The 17,451-nt window shown below is 36.5% G+C and overlaps 1 protein-coding gene across 3 annotated transcripts; it reads right to left on the reverse strand.

Annotated features, from left to right (window-relative positions):
* Positions 1–3,457: 3,457 nt before the first annotated feature.
* On the reverse strand, positions 3,458–16,997 carry LOC149219902 (glutamate receptor 3.3-like). 3 transcript variants are annotated; one of them, XM_089384540.1, is made up of 9 exons: positions 16,560–16,997; positions 16,155–16,255; positions 15,952–16,035; positions 15,561–15,837; positions 6,079–7,409; positions 5,622–5,923; positions 5,069–5,100; positions 4,362–4,765; positions 3,458–4,270 (listed from the first exon to the last, which is right to left on the reverse strand). In XM_089384540.1, exons 3-9 carry the CDS (start codon positions 15,952–15,954, stop codon positions 3,785–3,787), a joined length of 2,835 nt encoding a protein of 944 aa, XP_089240666.1. In that variant the 5' UTR covers positions 15,955–16,035; positions 16,155–16,255; positions 16,560–16,997; the 3' UTR covers positions 3,458–3,784. The 3 variants fall into 3 exon arrangements, with proteins under 3 accessions (XP_089240666.1, XP_089240669.1, XP_089240668.1); XM_089384543.1 differs by having other exon boundaries at positions 5,622–5,896; positions 16,155–16,997; XM_089384542.1 differs by having other exon boundaries at positions 5,622–5,899; positions 16,155–16,996.
* Between the last annotated feature and the right edge of the window lie 454 nt (positions 16,998–17,451).

Below are 17,451 nucleotides of genomic sequence, written 5' to 3' on the forward strand. Positions count from 1 at the left end.
CTAAGTAGCTCTTCCTAAGCAAAATCTAGTAACCAATACACTTTTAGGTTCTAAGCAATACATAGCTTTACTTGCACTTTTGATCATCGAGGTCAATTAGGAGAACACAAAAATGACCAAGGTGCATTGATGAGTTGTTGAAATTAAAAATTTGCATGGCCAAAACAATGACTAATATTTCTAAATAATTGGTTGGCAAAACATTCACCAAAAACAAGAAATTAAATTTCAAGAAGTGAGGTATTTTAGCTATACTTTAGCCCACACCATTTATAACCCATGCTTTTATCTATAACTTTTCAACCCACAACCTAGTCTTGTAATTGACATTTTGCCTACAACAACTACCATTTGTGTCCAAGGGATTTTATTAGAATAGTCTCAACCCACCAAAAGCAATATTTTGAAAGGGTTGCCATATGGCAAGTCTAGTTGGAAAGATTTAAAGGTTCTATGACTTTCTGACTTCATTAATGATTGTCAATCTTGAAAATACATTATTTATTTAGACTAGAATATTTATGAGATCTATTAGCAATATATTTAGATTAGAAAGCCTATGAAACCTATTAGCCATATATTTAGACAAGAAGGCCTAAGAGACTTATTAGCCATATCTTTGAGTGCGATGGGAACCTTTTTTTACTTTAGTATTATATATATATATATTGAGTGCAAGTGTTAATACAAATAGCAACATTCCTCATCACAATCATAATGCAATATAAGTCAAATTATACAAAGATGCAATTAGAACCACAAAACTAAGGCTTCTCAATGAGGAAGTAGCCATCAAAAGAGGATTTCAAACAAAAATTTAATCTCTTTAGCCTTAACAAAATGTTATAAGATGATATAATTTTATTAATGTCCACATGTTAACAAAATAATAAGTTAATTGGACTCAAGAATATGAATAAATACAAACATAATATGGAAGTGTAAAGGCTCCTAGAAATTTAAAGTTAACAAAATATAAGTGAAAATAGCTAAATGAGTACAATAGCATTTGAACTTGTCATAGCCTAATGTTAAAGATGATGTGTTTGGAACTCTTCTAAGTCCTTGACTAAGCTATAGCTCTTCCATGCTTGTAAATTGGATGATCAAAAAGGCTCTTACAAAATAGATAAATATAAGTCATTAAGATTTAAACTCAAGGCACTTATCTAGTCACCTTAATGAGAAGAAAAAAAAGACTCAAATAGAGAAGATGAAAAAAAAATCATGATCTCTAATTTACAAAAATTTAACAATGAACTCTAAGTTAATGATAATGGACATAAACCCTTCTGATCATCACTTTGTGCACGTGAAGAATCTATTTTACACTTATTTAAAATTTCTTGAAATCCAAGACACCTTGTATGCTCCTATTATTTAAAAATATGTGCAATTAAAGAGATAGATCAAAGTGGAATACAAAGTCGAATTCACATAATATCTTATTAAAACTGAAACCTTGCTTTGTTTTAAAAGAAAAAATTATTGTTCTTAGGTTCATCCAAATAAAAAAAATATATGAACCTCAATAAAAATCTATAAACTTCAATAAGTATAATTTGATGCCTTGTCTATTTAAAATAAGGCTAAAGGAGGTGGAGTTACATAATCATCTCTTAACATGAGTATGTCTTTGTACGAGAGTAAATACAATTTCTCATAGTAAAGACTACAAGGTAAGGGTAGAGAGTCTCCATTCTTGTTCAGCTTCAATAACCATTGCCTCAAAATAACAAGTTGTTCATGATGATTTATCAATAAGAAGCTAGAGGAAAATAAAAATAAAAATTGTAATTTCAAATGACATTATTTACATATTCATTAATTTCTACTTATTTTAGTTGTACATTTCTTTTAATACTGATTTGATCAATTTTAATTGTACATAAATACAAATCCATTGGATTATGACTTGATCCATTTGAATTGTATATTGATCTAAATTATTGAATATTTAGATATTGTTTTGTTGGTAGTTTTGGAGTAAATTGTGTGAACTAGTTTGAATTGACCAACCTTTTAGGTTGAGGCTCCACCAATAATCAGAGATAAAGAAAGTTGAATGAATGAAAAGAATTAGTGAGAAGAGAAATATATAGATTAAAAAATGGGTTAGCCTTTGGAGGGGAAAGGTTAAAATTGACCAAAAATAATAATAACAGCATAATAAGATATTAAAATTGACCAAAAAATAATAATAACAGTGTAATAAGATATCTACTAAAAGGAAATAGCAATATATAATCATAGTTAAAGAATATAAAGTTTTGCCATTGTAAAAATGTACTAAAAAATACAAAAGACTACATATAAATTTAAAAGGAAATGATGAAGCATGTATATTATAATGGGGTATAAAAACCATAAAGTGAGGAATATATTATTGAAAATATTAATCACATAGGGAGTAATAGTAATAGTTAATGTAAATTAGGGATTGAGATACTAAATAAAAGAGAGTAAAAGATAAAAGGCGAATAAAGTAAACACAAGTTAGAACTGGGAACAATTTTTGAGAAAAAATAACCTAAAACAAGAGATTGAAGAAATATAATGCTAAGAGAATTGGATGAAGATGAATTACTATAATTAATAAAAGAATAAGACAAAGAAAGAATTGGAAAAATAAAAGGAAAGAGATGCGAAAAAGGGTTATACAAGAGAGAAAAAAAAAAAAGGAGGACAATTTAGGGTTGGAGGAAGGACACAAAAATAAAGGCCAATAAAGAGAAGAATTCACAGAAGATAGATTTAGTCAAGGTGATGAATGAGGGGTTGTCGGGATTGCCAATTAAAGTTATCTGGTTGCTTTTCAATTTCAAGAACTTCTTAGATGATGTAAAAAGTGTAATAAGAGTTAAAGCTAAGATTTTGATTTGATCAAAACAGATTAAGTGTCTTGATTTAAAGAAATGTTAAGCAATAATGGATTTTGATATGTGAATGTAAATACCATTATTTTAAATCATTATTCAATTTCAAATATTAGTATTTATTGCATTGCTCCTACTTGCTTATTAAAAATTATCATTATTATTTTCATTCAAAATAACCAGTTACATAAAAAAAACTAGCATAACTATATAAATAAAGTGGTTGATATGAATGCAGTGAAATCAAAATTAACGTTTTAGTACTTAAATAATTAATCATTTTAACCTAAATAATTTTTTCATTGTTATTATTGTGTTGTTTTGCATTGCTATTTACGTTGCTCTTGGACATGGCCTACGACCATTTAGTATTGTAAAGATAATAAAATTTAACTCTTTGTAAAATGCAAACTATGTGGAAGCCTTCAAGGCCATTAACTAACTTTTTAATCTGAAGTCTTATTTGGATTTCGAAGGCAAGAGCTCCTCGGGATGCTAGTTAGGCCATAATTCTGGGTAATTACTTTCACCATGACAGATTTACAAAGCTACTCCATCAAAGGCATGCCACTTTGTACCTCTTTCCTGGAAACTTTGAAATTCTTTAGCATCAGAAAAGAAAGGAAAAGGATGGGTTTTGTAAGAAGTAACAATTTACAACTACGTTCAAAAGAATAAATGGGATACATAAGGCAGCTCAACTGCAGAGAGCAGCACTTCATTCACTGTTAAGGTACAGGCAATATTCTTTAAGCTCCCCTCTGAAACTTCTGGACATGGCAATTCATATCTGAAGCCTTGCCAGCTGACAGTGAGAAACTGCACCATTCCAATAATAGATATCCAAATATACATGGATAAATGTTACCCAAGCCTGTCACTGAAATGATGCAGTTGCAAGTACAAAACTAAAGAGGAGATATGGTCTGATCAACAGAGAATTTATCGACGGAGGTAACGGGCTCAGGTTGACACATCTCAGACTCCGTAATAATTTTCTTGTCTGATCGCATTCTCTTGAGCCTCCTTTTCGTTTCATCATCCTCCCTCTTATCCATAAATTTGGCAAATGATCTCAGAGCCCTTGCACTAGAGCTTAAGGAAAGTGAACTATGACTGGAATTCTCAAAATCTGTGTCAGTATAACGACTGAACTGCCATATCATGCGACAGAAAAATATAAGCAAGGCTATAGAACACACAATTCCAGTCGCCAAAAAGACACCCCAAAATAGTTTCAGACCAAACTTATTGGACTCGACTTGATTGCTCTGGCTATCACATATATCAATTTTCAACCACTTATCATGAATTTCCTGAAGCTTCCCACTCTCAGACAGGGACAGGATTGCTGTGGACATGTCGGCTGTGAATGGGGACTTATTTGGAAAACCCTGTTCATACCAACATATATCTTATCACAATTTTCATATTTTGATAAAGAAGAATAAAATGACGAACAAAGGTTAGAGGAAGTCTACTTACAAATCCCCATTCTTTTTTGGCAAATTCTCCACCCACAATTGTAAATCCACAGTGGTTGGATAAAAATAATTGAATATAGGGAAGCTCATCCACAATTGCCGCTACACCTCCTTTGTTTGGTCCCAGAGACAATGCTCTAGCATAGCTCTCAGGTGAATCGAAAGGAACTAATCTGGATTTGGCTATATTGAGCTCTTCTGACAGATAGTTTCTAACAAACGATCCTGTTTGATATCCTATTGGTGAATTGCTTCTTATTAAGTCACCAATTCCTTGAACCTTTGGTGGGAGATGCTGCGCAGTGAGAATTGCTGATAGATTTGCTGTGTAACTTGAATTAATGATTAAGACCACAAATAACCATATGATAAGCACTGCTCGTCCTAGCGTGCTCACAGTGTCCCCTGCATCAATGCCATATATATCTGCATCATATCGGTTTGCTTTCTCACAAACTTGTTTACACAACTTACATTAGACACTTGCATGAATTTATTTCGGCAAATACCGTTCCCTTACATTAAACCTGGTGAAGCTTCACTATACTGGTAAGATACATATTTGATAAATACCTTTAAAAATTCCGTTATATTAGATCTAGTGAAGCTTCATCATCTTGGTAAGATTCATATATTTTAAGCTGATTAATCCCATGAAAGTATAAAGCAAGCAATGTAACAAACAGAATGAGAAGAAAGATTACTCACCATGTGAAAAGAACATCGTAGAGAAAGCAAACCTGCATGAAACAATATTATATTTTGGTAAAGTAAGCCATTCATCTTTTCCATGTAAAACTACTATTTCAAATGTAGCTATAGCATATTTTGTCAACTCTTGTTACACAAGGTATATCATGTTGTTTGACTGAATGAGATTCCCAACTTTCCATTGCATTTAGAAACGTGTTCTACATTAGGGTTTATTCTCCAATGAATTAATCTGTACAGTTTTAAGAACCTTGTATATCACTAGATTATCTTTTGTGAAAGGACATTCTTCTTGCATTAATTCAACAGTAACAAACTTCGTGGAATATAAAACATAATACAATTAGCACAATTAAATCTTGAATACCTGGGATTTCCAACTTTTGTCCTGGTAGGATAAATTATTGCATATTATAAGCCAAAGGTTCACGTTTTCCCAACACTTGTAATATACTATATATATGCCGTTGAATCTTAATCATATCAAGTGAGCAATCAAAGCCAAGAAATCAAATTAAAGTTCCACAAAGCTACACGGCACTGCACATACCAGAGAACATTGCAAACTTGCTCCTTTGGATGCCCTCGAAACTCTTGATTACTTCTGTGCTCCAGAATCCATACAACAGCTCCTATGATGAGGAAAAAGGCACCAGTCGTACACCACATCTCTACTGTAAATGGACGCAGGAAAGCCCATGCATTGGAATGTATCTGTGGTATAGGGACTACCACAACTAGACCTGATTCTACGTAAGGCTGGGTGAAGTCTACAATTTTCCACCGATTTGCCGCAATTGCAACATCTCCTATGACTGCATCAAACTTCTGCAGGAGTTCAGCTATGAATAGCTGCACTGAAGTAGTATGCATATATTTATTTTCAAACCACATGATAAATTATCCAAGAGCGTGTAAGACTAGTTGTGAGGTAACCACCAGGGAAACACTTTTTCAATTAAGTTACCAACCAATTAAGGATTCATTAAAATTTAACACATACCAACCTGTAAAGCGACCTGCTTTACGAGATCATCATAATTGGGTGTAAAATTTCCATTTCCATAAGGTTTAAATGTGTACTGAATCTTATAAGGAAGCAATTTCACTGCTGCAATAAACACATCAACACAAAATCCTGTCACCATGCCGCTACCATTTGCTGCTACAAATTCTTTGAAGCCTGTCTTTCTAGGCACAACAATCACAAGTTGCTTGCCATGCACCCAACCCCGTGGCAATGTTTTGCTTTCACCAGGCCATATAATATCAGAGAAGTTTGGCTTTAGATAAGATTGTGTATCACTGATGGCAACTATATTTTCTGGAAGGGTGACTGATAAGCCTGTTCGATGTGACCAGTAACCAACGCTATGGAAGCCTGTACCAGCTACATTGATAATCTCAAAAGTAGAACCCATCAAGTTCCTTCGTTTATCTAACTGTACAGGACCTGCAACACCCTTGAAATTAGTTTGTAGTATTGTCTTTCGTAACTGTGCTCCTCCTTCAAAGATTTTCAGTGCTGCTAGTTCCGACTTGCTTCCACTCGAACTTGATAGAGTAGATTGTTTTGCAAAAGAGATATTTCCTCCTTGGTTCAAGTATCCATTTATAGAATGAGCAATCATCAATATACTGTCATAAGCATACAGTGCAAATGTATTCAAGGAGACATTAACCATATCGGCTGTTTGTAAATTTTTCCACTTTTCTCTCAATATATGCTGCTGTCCTGAATTTGGAGTATGTGGACGCAGACTAATTAACCCTTGAAGCGATTTCATGCTGTCAGCTTCAGGTAGACCAGAATCTAAAACAGAAGATAGCCAATCCGTGGCTATCCAGACATAGCCGGTGCTCAACATTCCAATGTCCTTAGCTTCAGAAATAAGTTTAAGACCAGCATCTGAATACATATGCACTATGAAAACTCGTGTGTCCATTGAAGCCAAATTTGCCAAGACATCACCCATCTCGCTTCGGCCAACTCCAGGAGTCATAGCTGCCTTCTTGGCAATCGTAGCTCCCACAGTTGTCAGAGCATCCCCTAATGTAGAAATTCCATTCCTCCCATAATCATCATCTATATACACAGCAACAACTTCTTTCCAACCACAAGAATCCACAAAAGCTGCAATTGCTTCCATCTGAGAAACATCACTGTGGGTCATACGGATAAAATAAGGGTATTCATATGATGTCAGAGTTGGATCTGTCGCTGCAAAGGACAAAAGTGGTATTTGAAGTTCATTTGCTATATGAGATACAACATGCGCAAGAGCAGAGAATTGTGGTCCTACTATTGCCACTGCGTCTTTTTCCATTAATGCCAGAGCTGCACGAAAATCAATCATCGCATTAAAGACATTAGAAACTATAATTTTCATGTACTAATTAAGAATACATTAAATTCTATTTGAAAGCTCTAAATTGGAACATTTTTTAAAAGTTTGCGATGTTTAGTTAATTGGATCCATTGACATAATAAAAGTCAGTTTCAGCAGCTGCATAGCTTGCTTGGGAAAATGTACAGTAATTGATGTAGTAAAAGCTAGCAGCTGGAACAGTTGTTCACTAAACTGAAAATTTATATGAAAGACTGTTACAGACTCAGTCGCGGCTACTGCACAAAATATTTTGATACCATCCACGTATCACGAATGTTGAAAGGATAAGGTAGCTTCAATAACCATTTCCCTTGCTTATACTTGGATGTATTGTATTAGTTGCAAGAAACAAATAACTTTACTACACAGATTGAACGACCTGGATTATTGATCATAAAACTCTTTTGATAGATGATGATTACCTTGTCTTATTTTTTCTCCAAGACAGCAGTATGCCAACTTCATCTATGAAGAAAATTTACATCATACTAGATAGGTAGTAAGAAAATATAGTTTTGTCGGCTAGTTCAAGTGGTGAAATTCTTCGAGCTTCATGCAAGAGGTCTCAAGATTTTCCTTAGGGAAAAAAAGGTAGTAGAAAATAAAAAATATACTATATAGGATAAAGGTACTGTTTTGAGATTCAGCATTGAGGCACAAACACAGACACAGTCAGAGTAAGCGAGCTATACAAATTATCGCAGAAACATCAGTTTCATTGGTTTGTGTTCAAATAACTTTACTAATTCATGCATATGAATATTTTTCCCACATGGCTGTCAATTTCCACTTTTTGGTGAAGAAGTGATTATCACTGCCAAGAGACTTCTACTGGCAAGATAATCAATTGGTAAATCCAAGATTTCACTGATTTTATCAATTGATTTAAATTCCACACAAAACGATCAATATCACTGGAGCTATTTCTTTAGTGCTAATCATAGTTGCAAGTTACATAAAGTTGTTTAGAAGTTATGCAAAGACATTGTATATCTTAATCTCCACTTACATGAAAGTTCTAGAACATACAAAACTCGTTGAAAAAGTAAAACCGTTGATCTTGAGCTATGAGAAAACTTGTTTCTTACATCCAAAAGGCTGTGGCATTAGGTTAAAAGCATATTTATATATGTTATTTCCGTTTTCTTGTGCAACTCATAAAGGGTCCACTTGAAGCCCACATTCATGTTATGAGCTATGAGAAAACTTGTTTTCTTCTGTCTTTGAGCTACCAGAAAGCTTGTTTTCTTACATCCAAAAGCCAAACCTTTAGGTTAGAAGCATATTTATTTATTTTATTTATCCTTTTCTTGTGCAGGTCATAAAGCGTTCACTTAGGGCCCATATTCATGTCATGCAGAAGCATTTCCTTACTTTTTTCCTTTATATTTCAATTTATTAACAAATTTTATATGTTCCTGGATTCAATGTTCACGGAGATTATTGTATCACGGGTAAAGCCTTCATTGTTTCTCAAATTTCAAGAAATATCTAAAATGTACAGAGCTCCTTTTTGTTTACAAATATATTTTCAAATTTGAAATGCCTCTGACTTTATTACAATGGGCTCTACTGTTTTGAAAAGGACTTGGAAAACATGGCAGGGTACTTATCTATGATGGAATTTTCATGAGTTTAGACATATCTGGGATCTTGGTAGGAGCAGCATTTGGTGCTTTAGTAACTCTTGGGGTTCTCTTGCCAGGCTTGACGGTAGGCTTCTTTCCAAAAATAAGAATAAGAAAATGGAAAGATTTGTGGCATGTCAGATCATCATAATTGGTTCTCATGGAGGGACATTTCCAATAGGTTGTTAAATTATGAACCTAGTGCCTGGCAATTAATTCCTAGCAGATTTATCACAGACGTACTCAATAAAAGCACAAATAAGGTATTAACAAAAATAACCAGAAGAAGCATGTAACCAATCTCACACATAGACAAACATACAAATTTTGCTCAATCAACAGCTCATCAATAATAATAATAGTCACGGTGTATCCTCTTGTTGCACATATTAGGCCAGTGAACGCTATAACATGGATGGATGGTTGGGGGAAGGGAAGGGAAGGACCATCTTCATACCACCTTATTATTCTGGAATTTACCACTTATCTGGGGCAGAAAACTGAGGAATGGGTAGGGGAACCCACTCACTAGAGGCCACCTTTCTTCATTGAAATTACCACCAGAACCTACTTGAGCTCCCTTATTCGGAAAGTGACCCAATTTGAGGAAAAATACGTACAACAATTGGATCTGATCCAGCTGATCAAGCCTTAAACTTGCCTGATATGGATCTCCTTGCTGCCTCCCTTGCGCCTTCCTTGCACTCGAAACACTTGAGTGGAAATCCTTCTCTCACCCTGTCACTGAGATCCCTCTCTCAATCTTGTGCCATTGTGCGATGCGTATTCTCCCTTGGCCTAGCCAGTCTTTAATAAACTTAAGTTATGAGTGAATCCCTAACCCTAATCTCCAAAGTGATTAACGACCGACATTAAATCTCGCATCACTTGAGATCAACAGTCTAAGGTCTAAGGGTCTATTAGGTGACTCCTACATGCCCAAATACTTAGGCTTGTTCAAAAGTACCTGCCCAAACTACAAACATCAACACTCATGCTTATCAAGGAAGGTACTTCCTTCACTTGGAATTGGCTTCAATCTTGCATCTGCTAACATAGTTACTCCCTTTGAATTGGAAGCCTTCCCTGCCACCTAGTTCGGAATCATCTTCGAAGACCTGCTCCCTTTGGACTTGTTCCTAGAATTCTCCTACTCCTAAACATCCTATAAAGTCATCTCATACCATGAGACCTTCTTGACATACTTGGAAGGATATACTAGCTAGTTCTTCCCACCTAAACTTGAAGGCTGACTCCATTTGAACTGCCCAAGCTTTGAAGCTTCCTTCTCCTTGTTTTATGTCACTTTCCTATTGCTTTTCATGGCTTGAATAGGTTGGTCTTTTAGCCTACACAAGTTTCCCTTTCTAACTCCAATGATGTGACCATCGTCAGAGCTAAATCCCATGGGTTTGATCAGTGCCTATCCATCCTGGAATGCTACAACAAACCCCTTCTTCTCTATCATAGAGATTGAAAGAAAACTTCTCCTGAGTTCTGGCACCCATAACACATCCTTCACATTCAATGTGTCTCCTAACTCAAGCTAGAAAATCACTATCCCAACTCCCTTCACTACATGTTTGGTATCAGCTCCAAACTCCACATGCAACTTTGTATCCCATTCTATCAGGTTCTCAAACAAATCCCGTGCTCCTAGCATATTTTGTGTGGCTTCGCCATCCAATAGCCACGCACCAGCTAGTATGGTGGTCAAGGAAAGGTAGGAAATAAGTGAGAATTTTGTCTCAAACTTCCTGGCAAACTCTTCCACCTAAGCTTCTGCTAATGCAACTATACCTAACTACATACCCTTTCCACCCTTCTTCCCTTGTGGACAATGTGAAGCATAATGTCATGTCTTATGACATGCAAAACACTTGACCTTAGCCGATTCCTTCTTCTTCTTCAGTTGTGACGCTGACTCCTCACTCCCACTCAAACCTTTTCCCTCGCTCTTCACTATCTTTTCAACAAGAGTCATGTCCTCATCACCTTCCTACCTGTTAGCTTTTTCCTTTCACTGCTCCCTCATCTCCTGCAGGATGTAATAATCCCATAGACTATCAAATGAGGGTTAGTTCTCTTAAGCACAAATACCTTTGACGGATGGATCCCACATCCCTAGGAAGTCATTCAATGCCACTTACTAACTTTGCACCATCCACTGTCTACCCCACCACTGCAAGCTCATCAAAAATTTGAGTGGTCTTCATTAGGTAACTTGTCACTAAGTCAAATCTGATCATCTACATAGACTGATGCTTGTCTCTCAATACCATTTTCCTATTTATAGTCTTCCTCTTATATAAAACCACCAAAGCATAGAACATCTCCTTGGCTGACTTCTTCTTGAACAATTGAGTAATCTCCCTCTTTGCCAGGGAGCCTTCTCCTTGGCATTTATCAGCTCTCAGATCACCTTCTCATCAATCTCCTAGAGATCCTTTTCCTTGAGAACCAAGGTGACCCTAATCTTCCAAGGCAAGAAAATTGAGGTTCCATCCAGCCTATATTCAAACAGAAGACCCGCTGCAATCATCTTCACCAAATCTTGTTGAAGATATGTGCTATGTCCCATTGAGTACACTTAACTGAAGAAATATGCCACATCCTTTAGGCACCCACAAAATTAATTTGTTGCCAAACCCTCAATTAATACGGTTGGATTACCTCCGTCAATCTTGTCGATTGCAATAAACTATTGTTACGTCAATCTGCCAACCCCATTTGCAACCTTGGTTTGTTGGCCCTACCCACTCAACACCTGTTGTGACGATTTGTCAGCCCTAAGCTCTGGCCCTTTTGTCAACCAGTGTTATTCACATTGGGCCCCCACTTAAGGATTGTGCTCTGTTGCGACTATTCAGCAACCACTTGCTCTTCCTTTCTCCTTCACACAACCCCAACACACATGCAACATGTGCACTGACTCTCTTGTCGTGTTTGGATTGTCGGTCAAGCTTATACCCATGCACGTCTACTCGTGCTCGACAGCTACTCCACACCTTTGCACAGATTGTCACATTGACGTTATCCTTGTGTGATTCAACCCACACTAATCACGGCTCCACACCACCTATCTCCCATGTGTCTATCATGTTGACACCCTGCAACGGCCTACTATTGATCAACGTGGCCTGAATCCTTGCACATTATCGGCCACTACACTTTTGGCATGCGTGTTATCTACTCCCCAAGCTACCTTAACACCCAACCTGCCAAAGCTTTCTCTCATACCTACAATAGTTGGGTGGGTGTCAACATGGACAGTGTTGATGGTTGTCGGTTGGTCTCCGCTCCCACCCCCCGCCTGTGGGTCTTTCCACCCACTCAATCATAAATTTTTATTTAGCCCATCCTGTACGTATGGACTCAACACCAACTTGCATCACTTGTATGAACGCATTTTGTCTGAGTGTTCTCAAATGACCTATGTTTTTCTTTGCTGCCACATATGGTTGTAGCCAAACCTAGCCCCTGCAAGACCTGTACAAACCTCGCACTTTGAGATTGGCTTCTCAGAGTTTTCGCACCCTGGCACCCTAAAATTAATTCCAAGCAGATTTATCACAAATCTACTAAATAAAAGCACAATTAATATATTAACAAAAATAACCAACAGAAGCATTTAAGTTTTAACGAATCTCACACATAGACAAACACACAAATTTTGCCCAATCAACAATTCATGACTAATATTGACCCCAGACCTATTGGGGTTCCATTACTAGGAAAATGGCCCAATCTGAGGAAAAATACATACAACAACTAGATCTGATCCAGTGGACTTCTAGATTTCTTTGTTGCCTCCCTTACACCTTCCTTGGACTTGGCACACTTGAGTGCAAAATCCTTCTCTCACCCCATCACTAAGATGCCTCTCTCAATCTTGTGCCACTATGTGGTGTATCGTCTCCATTGGCCTAACCCTTCTTTTATAAGCTTGAGTTATGATCGAATCCCTAACCCTAATCTCCAAAGTGAATAACACTCAATATCAAATCTCGCCTCTTTTGAGATCAATGGTTGAGATTAGATTAACTCAAATTTATCTCTTATAAAAGAATTATTTTAATTAATAATGTAATTACGAAGGTCTAAGTGTCTATTAGGCGACTTCTGCATGCCCAAACACTTATGCCTGAAGTACCTACCCGAGCTACAAACTTCTGCATAGTTTCACTCTCAATCAAAAGTATAAGCCCAACTACCTAGAAGTAATTAATGCAATTGATTCGTCCAACAGATCTAAAGCTGCTCTGAAAGGGAATCAGATAATATGGAAGCATCATCTTTGCCCCACTGGTATATTTATCCCTCATTTTGAATCTTGTTTGTTATATAATCCAATCATCCCAAACTGTCAAATGATAGAGAGTTGAGTGCAGATGGTGCTAAAGAACTCTGCTAAGTCCTGGCCTTCAATAGTTTTGGACGTGGTAATTTGTTGAGTGCAGATGGTGCTAAAGAACTCTGCTAAGTCCTGGCCTTCAATAGTTTTGGACGTGGTAATTTCAAAGTCATGCATGGCTTGGAACGCCCTGGAAGGGCCCTGGGCATTCTTCATATATAAATACAAATAGTCATTTTTTCATAATGGTTAAAGAGGATTAATCCATTTGGTTAACTTCCTGTGCCTTTAAACTCAAGGTGCTTGGGTGGCAGGCTTTGCTCGAAGAACTGGCTAACAAATATAGACTGGCCAGATTCTGATCCAACTGATGACGTCTGTATCTAGCATAGAAAGAAGCAAATATTAGACACATATTTTAGGATTGCAAGTTCACAAACCAACACTTTGTCTTCTACAGGACAGAGTTTTTGTGATATGTTTTATAGGCCCAGACATTTGAGGAAAGCTCCTTTGGTGTTCCTTAGCCATGTAAGAAGATACCATGGTGGCTTTAGCATCTCCTCTGGCTCACTACTCTGTCCCGTTTATGGAAAGTGAATGTAAAGATAATTTTGAGGGTTATTAAAAGGATTTCAATAGAATGGAGTTCTATAGCTTTTCCTGGATGACAAAGCAGCTCAAATTTGTATTCAGCAAATTCTGCTTAGAAAGTACATTCTGTCCTTTAATATAAGAGCAGATATGCTTGCCTTCCTGACCTTGGTAAGGAGAGGAAATTCAATGGTGTGAGGCCTGCACTTTGTACTTTGCATTGTTGTGATTAGGGCTTTGAAACAAAAAAATAACATATTCACTGATTTCAGTAAACATTACCACTCAGCATACGGGGAACAGCCATATTCACACTAAGGTCTTCATTTTTAATCAATATTTGAGAGAAAGTTCAGTGCCAGAAGCCAATGATTATGCATGGGTAGGAGAGGCCTGCTCTTTGTACTTTGCATTGTTGTGATTAGGGCTTTCGCAAAAAAAAAAAATAACATATTCACTGATTTCAGTAAACATTGCCACTCAGCATACGGGGAACAGCCATTTTCACACTAAGGTCTTCATTTTTAATCAATAGTTGAGAGAAAGACCAGTGCCAGAAGCCAATGATTATGCATGGGTAGTGAATATTCAAGAAAATAAATCTTCATACTCAAAAAACAGCAAGCCAACCAGTGTCCTGTGAGAATCTACTTAGGAAGAAGCCGTTTCACACTTACAAGAAATTTAATAGATGATTAATTTAATAATTCTCAGATGATTAATTTGATAATTGTCAGTGTGTGTAAAGATGGGTTGGTGATATTCCCCCACCAGGGTTCAATGTCCCGTAGCATGTATTAGCTCTTAGGCGTTGATTGGGTGACACTAACAGCTTTTTCTCATATATATATTCAATGCGTCTATTGGTATACATTCACATATCTTCCTACACCTCTCTTTATCGAGATTAATTTGTCTTCCCACACCTCTCTTTATTGAGATTAATTTGTCCTGAAAACTGTGAGGTCTCTTGGTAGAAGATTCAAAGTGCTGTTACTTTAACTGGAGACAATTGCACGCCCTAGTAAGAAGCCAAGGAGCAGTTTGTACAAATTGGAAAGATCAAAGTAACCCTATCTTTCTAAATCCAGCATCGTACCAGCACCTACATTGCTCTTAGGGACTTCAAATCCTTTTAGGATCCATTTCAGGAATGTTTTTTATGTGTCTAGCTTATCCTTTTAGGTCCATTTCCAGAATGTTTTCGGTATGTACACATTTTAAAAAATCCTAAATTAATACTAAAACTCTGACAGCTGCAACACTAACACTTCTGGTATTGTCTAGTGAAGTTAAATTTCAGAAACGGTGCATCTCATATGTTGTCTATTATGCAATAGTTATTTGTTCAATTTTTACAGAGTTCCTAATAGGTACTACCCAAACAGTCATTGATGCCTTTAATTAATCATTCAGAGATGAGAAGCAGAAGAGGAGTCCAGAGTTGTCAAAAGAAGAAAACGAAGCTTTCTTGTAAGTACAAAATAACCAAGGTCAGCTAAAAAAATGTTAAGCTTGCGAACCTTCTGCAGTTCCTGCGAAGGCATTGCAATTAGAGTCGACCATATGTAGCACCAGCTTTGTCCCGTTCAGCAAATTCGTATTGTTGTTCACATCTTTCACCGCCAACTCTATAGCCGTCTTTGCCACTCTTCCAATTGTAGAATTAAATACGAGAAGAGCACCGACATTTACGAAAGCAGGCCTTGTATTCGCAATGGTGCTGACATTTCCATCAGCGTTTGTGCAATAACTCGGAATGAATACGTAGAATGCTACAACCAGAATGACTAGATAATCCTGGCAGAGCACAAGAGGTAAATGTTAAAGTATCCTGTTCAACGTTCTAACTTGGATAAAAAAGGCAATGATTATTCAGCATGAATGAAAAATGTAAGCATTCCGATAGCCTACCATCCAGTATGAATCAAGATGATGGGGACATCACACCGACGCATTTGGAGGCCAGAGATTGAAACAGCAAGTCCAAAACAGTACCTGTTTTTAAAGAAAAACAATCAAAAGCCCCGTGGTTTGGAACCATTATACACCTTTAATTTTAAGAAGAAAGGCTAAAGCAAAGAAATTTCAAGTGAATAATAGCCAAAAATTGATACCTAGAGCTTCAAATGACTTCAAGCTATCGGGCTTCTGAACAACAAATGTGAATCTGAGCATAAGTCTCTGTCTGGATTGACCATGAAAAACCCATCCATCCCTGTAGGTTCAGAAAATGACTTTGAACCAGGCGTTTGCCAAACAATTTAAAGCCGCTGATAATTTTAGCCTCGGAATTCAAAATAAAGATCCATGCTTCACCAGGCAAATATAATAGGATAGCTCTTAAGCCTAACGCCTTAAAGCTCACGAGCTTGAAATACAGTGGATTCAAATTTGAAAGTCAAGCATCAAGTTTTTTTAACAAAATAGATCCGACGGGGTCTGAAGCCGCCGGATTGAAAACTAAATTTAAAGCGTTAATCCCATCAACAAAAAGTTTCAGAATTTAAAGCTCGGCAAACCTGGTCTGAAGGAGACATGTTCAAGGCATTAGGTCGAAAGTTCGAAAGAAATAAAGTTCAAACTCGGAGTACATGAAAATAACAGGTAAGGCATCGATTGCAGAGCCCAGAATGGATTCTGCGGCTAAATAAAGGGAAAATTTCGACGGCAAATTAAACAGAATAGTATTGTCAAAATTTATAATTTTAGGTGCTCTGCTACTTTTTGCCATCCCAACAATTCCTCCCTCTCAGTAAACGGCTCCAACAGAATATATACACAGTGGGTCAGAAAGTTTGAAATTTGCAGCATAAGAATCTATAAGTACAATGATGGGAGCAACATGTTAAGTCATAAATCACTGGAAAGAATTCAAAAGCACCCAACAAATTGAAAGAATCAAAAGCACCTTACAAGTAGCCTTAAAGTCAAATCAACTCTCTCAAGAAACCTTAAAGTCAAATCAACTCTCTCATGTGATTTTTATTATTAGTTGAGATTGGCACATTTCCAATTTATGATATCATTGAGGCTTGAGTGATCATTCATTTGTTATCTTATTAGTTGAGGTGACACGTTTCCAATTTATGATATCTTATTAGGTCATGCTTGCATGTTTCCAATTGAAGCTTCATTGATTATTCATTTGCTATGTTACTTAAAGAAAGTTGAAAACATGAATAAGTATAGGTGGCCCAAATTGGTCGTTGAAGAAAAGCTAAATACTTTGAAAAAGACATGGATAAAGCAAAACACCAAGTAGGTCGGCAAATAAGACATAAATTTGCATCATTGTCGGAGGAGATAAAAAAATAGGTGTTAAAAAAATTAGGATTGTCATGTGGAGCAAACACAAAAGCATAAAAAAAAGCATATTATGTCAAAGAATTTAACACATGGAAAAATGATGAT

Source organism: Pinus tabuliformis, chromosome Q (genome assembly GCF_031772625.1).
Source record: "Pinus tabuliformis cultivar Carrire ecotype Pingquan chromosome Q, CPIR1, whole genome shotgun sequence".
NCBI lineage: Eukaryota > Viridiplantae > Streptophyta > Pinopsida > Pinales > Pinaceae > Pinus > Pinus tabuliformis.

Excerpts from the sequence above, each read along its gene's own strand:
- LOC149219902 (XM_089384540.1), bottom strand. Across the intron at positions 7,410-15,560 it reads CTTCGCAGGAACTGCAGAAG|CTCTGGCATTAATGGAAAAA; the intron begins GTTCGCAAGCTT and ends ATTTTCGTGCAG. Across the intron at positions 4,766-5,068 it reads TACGATGTTCTTTTCACATG|GGGACACTGTGAGCACGCTA; the intron begins GTGAGTAATCTT and ends GCATTGATGCAG.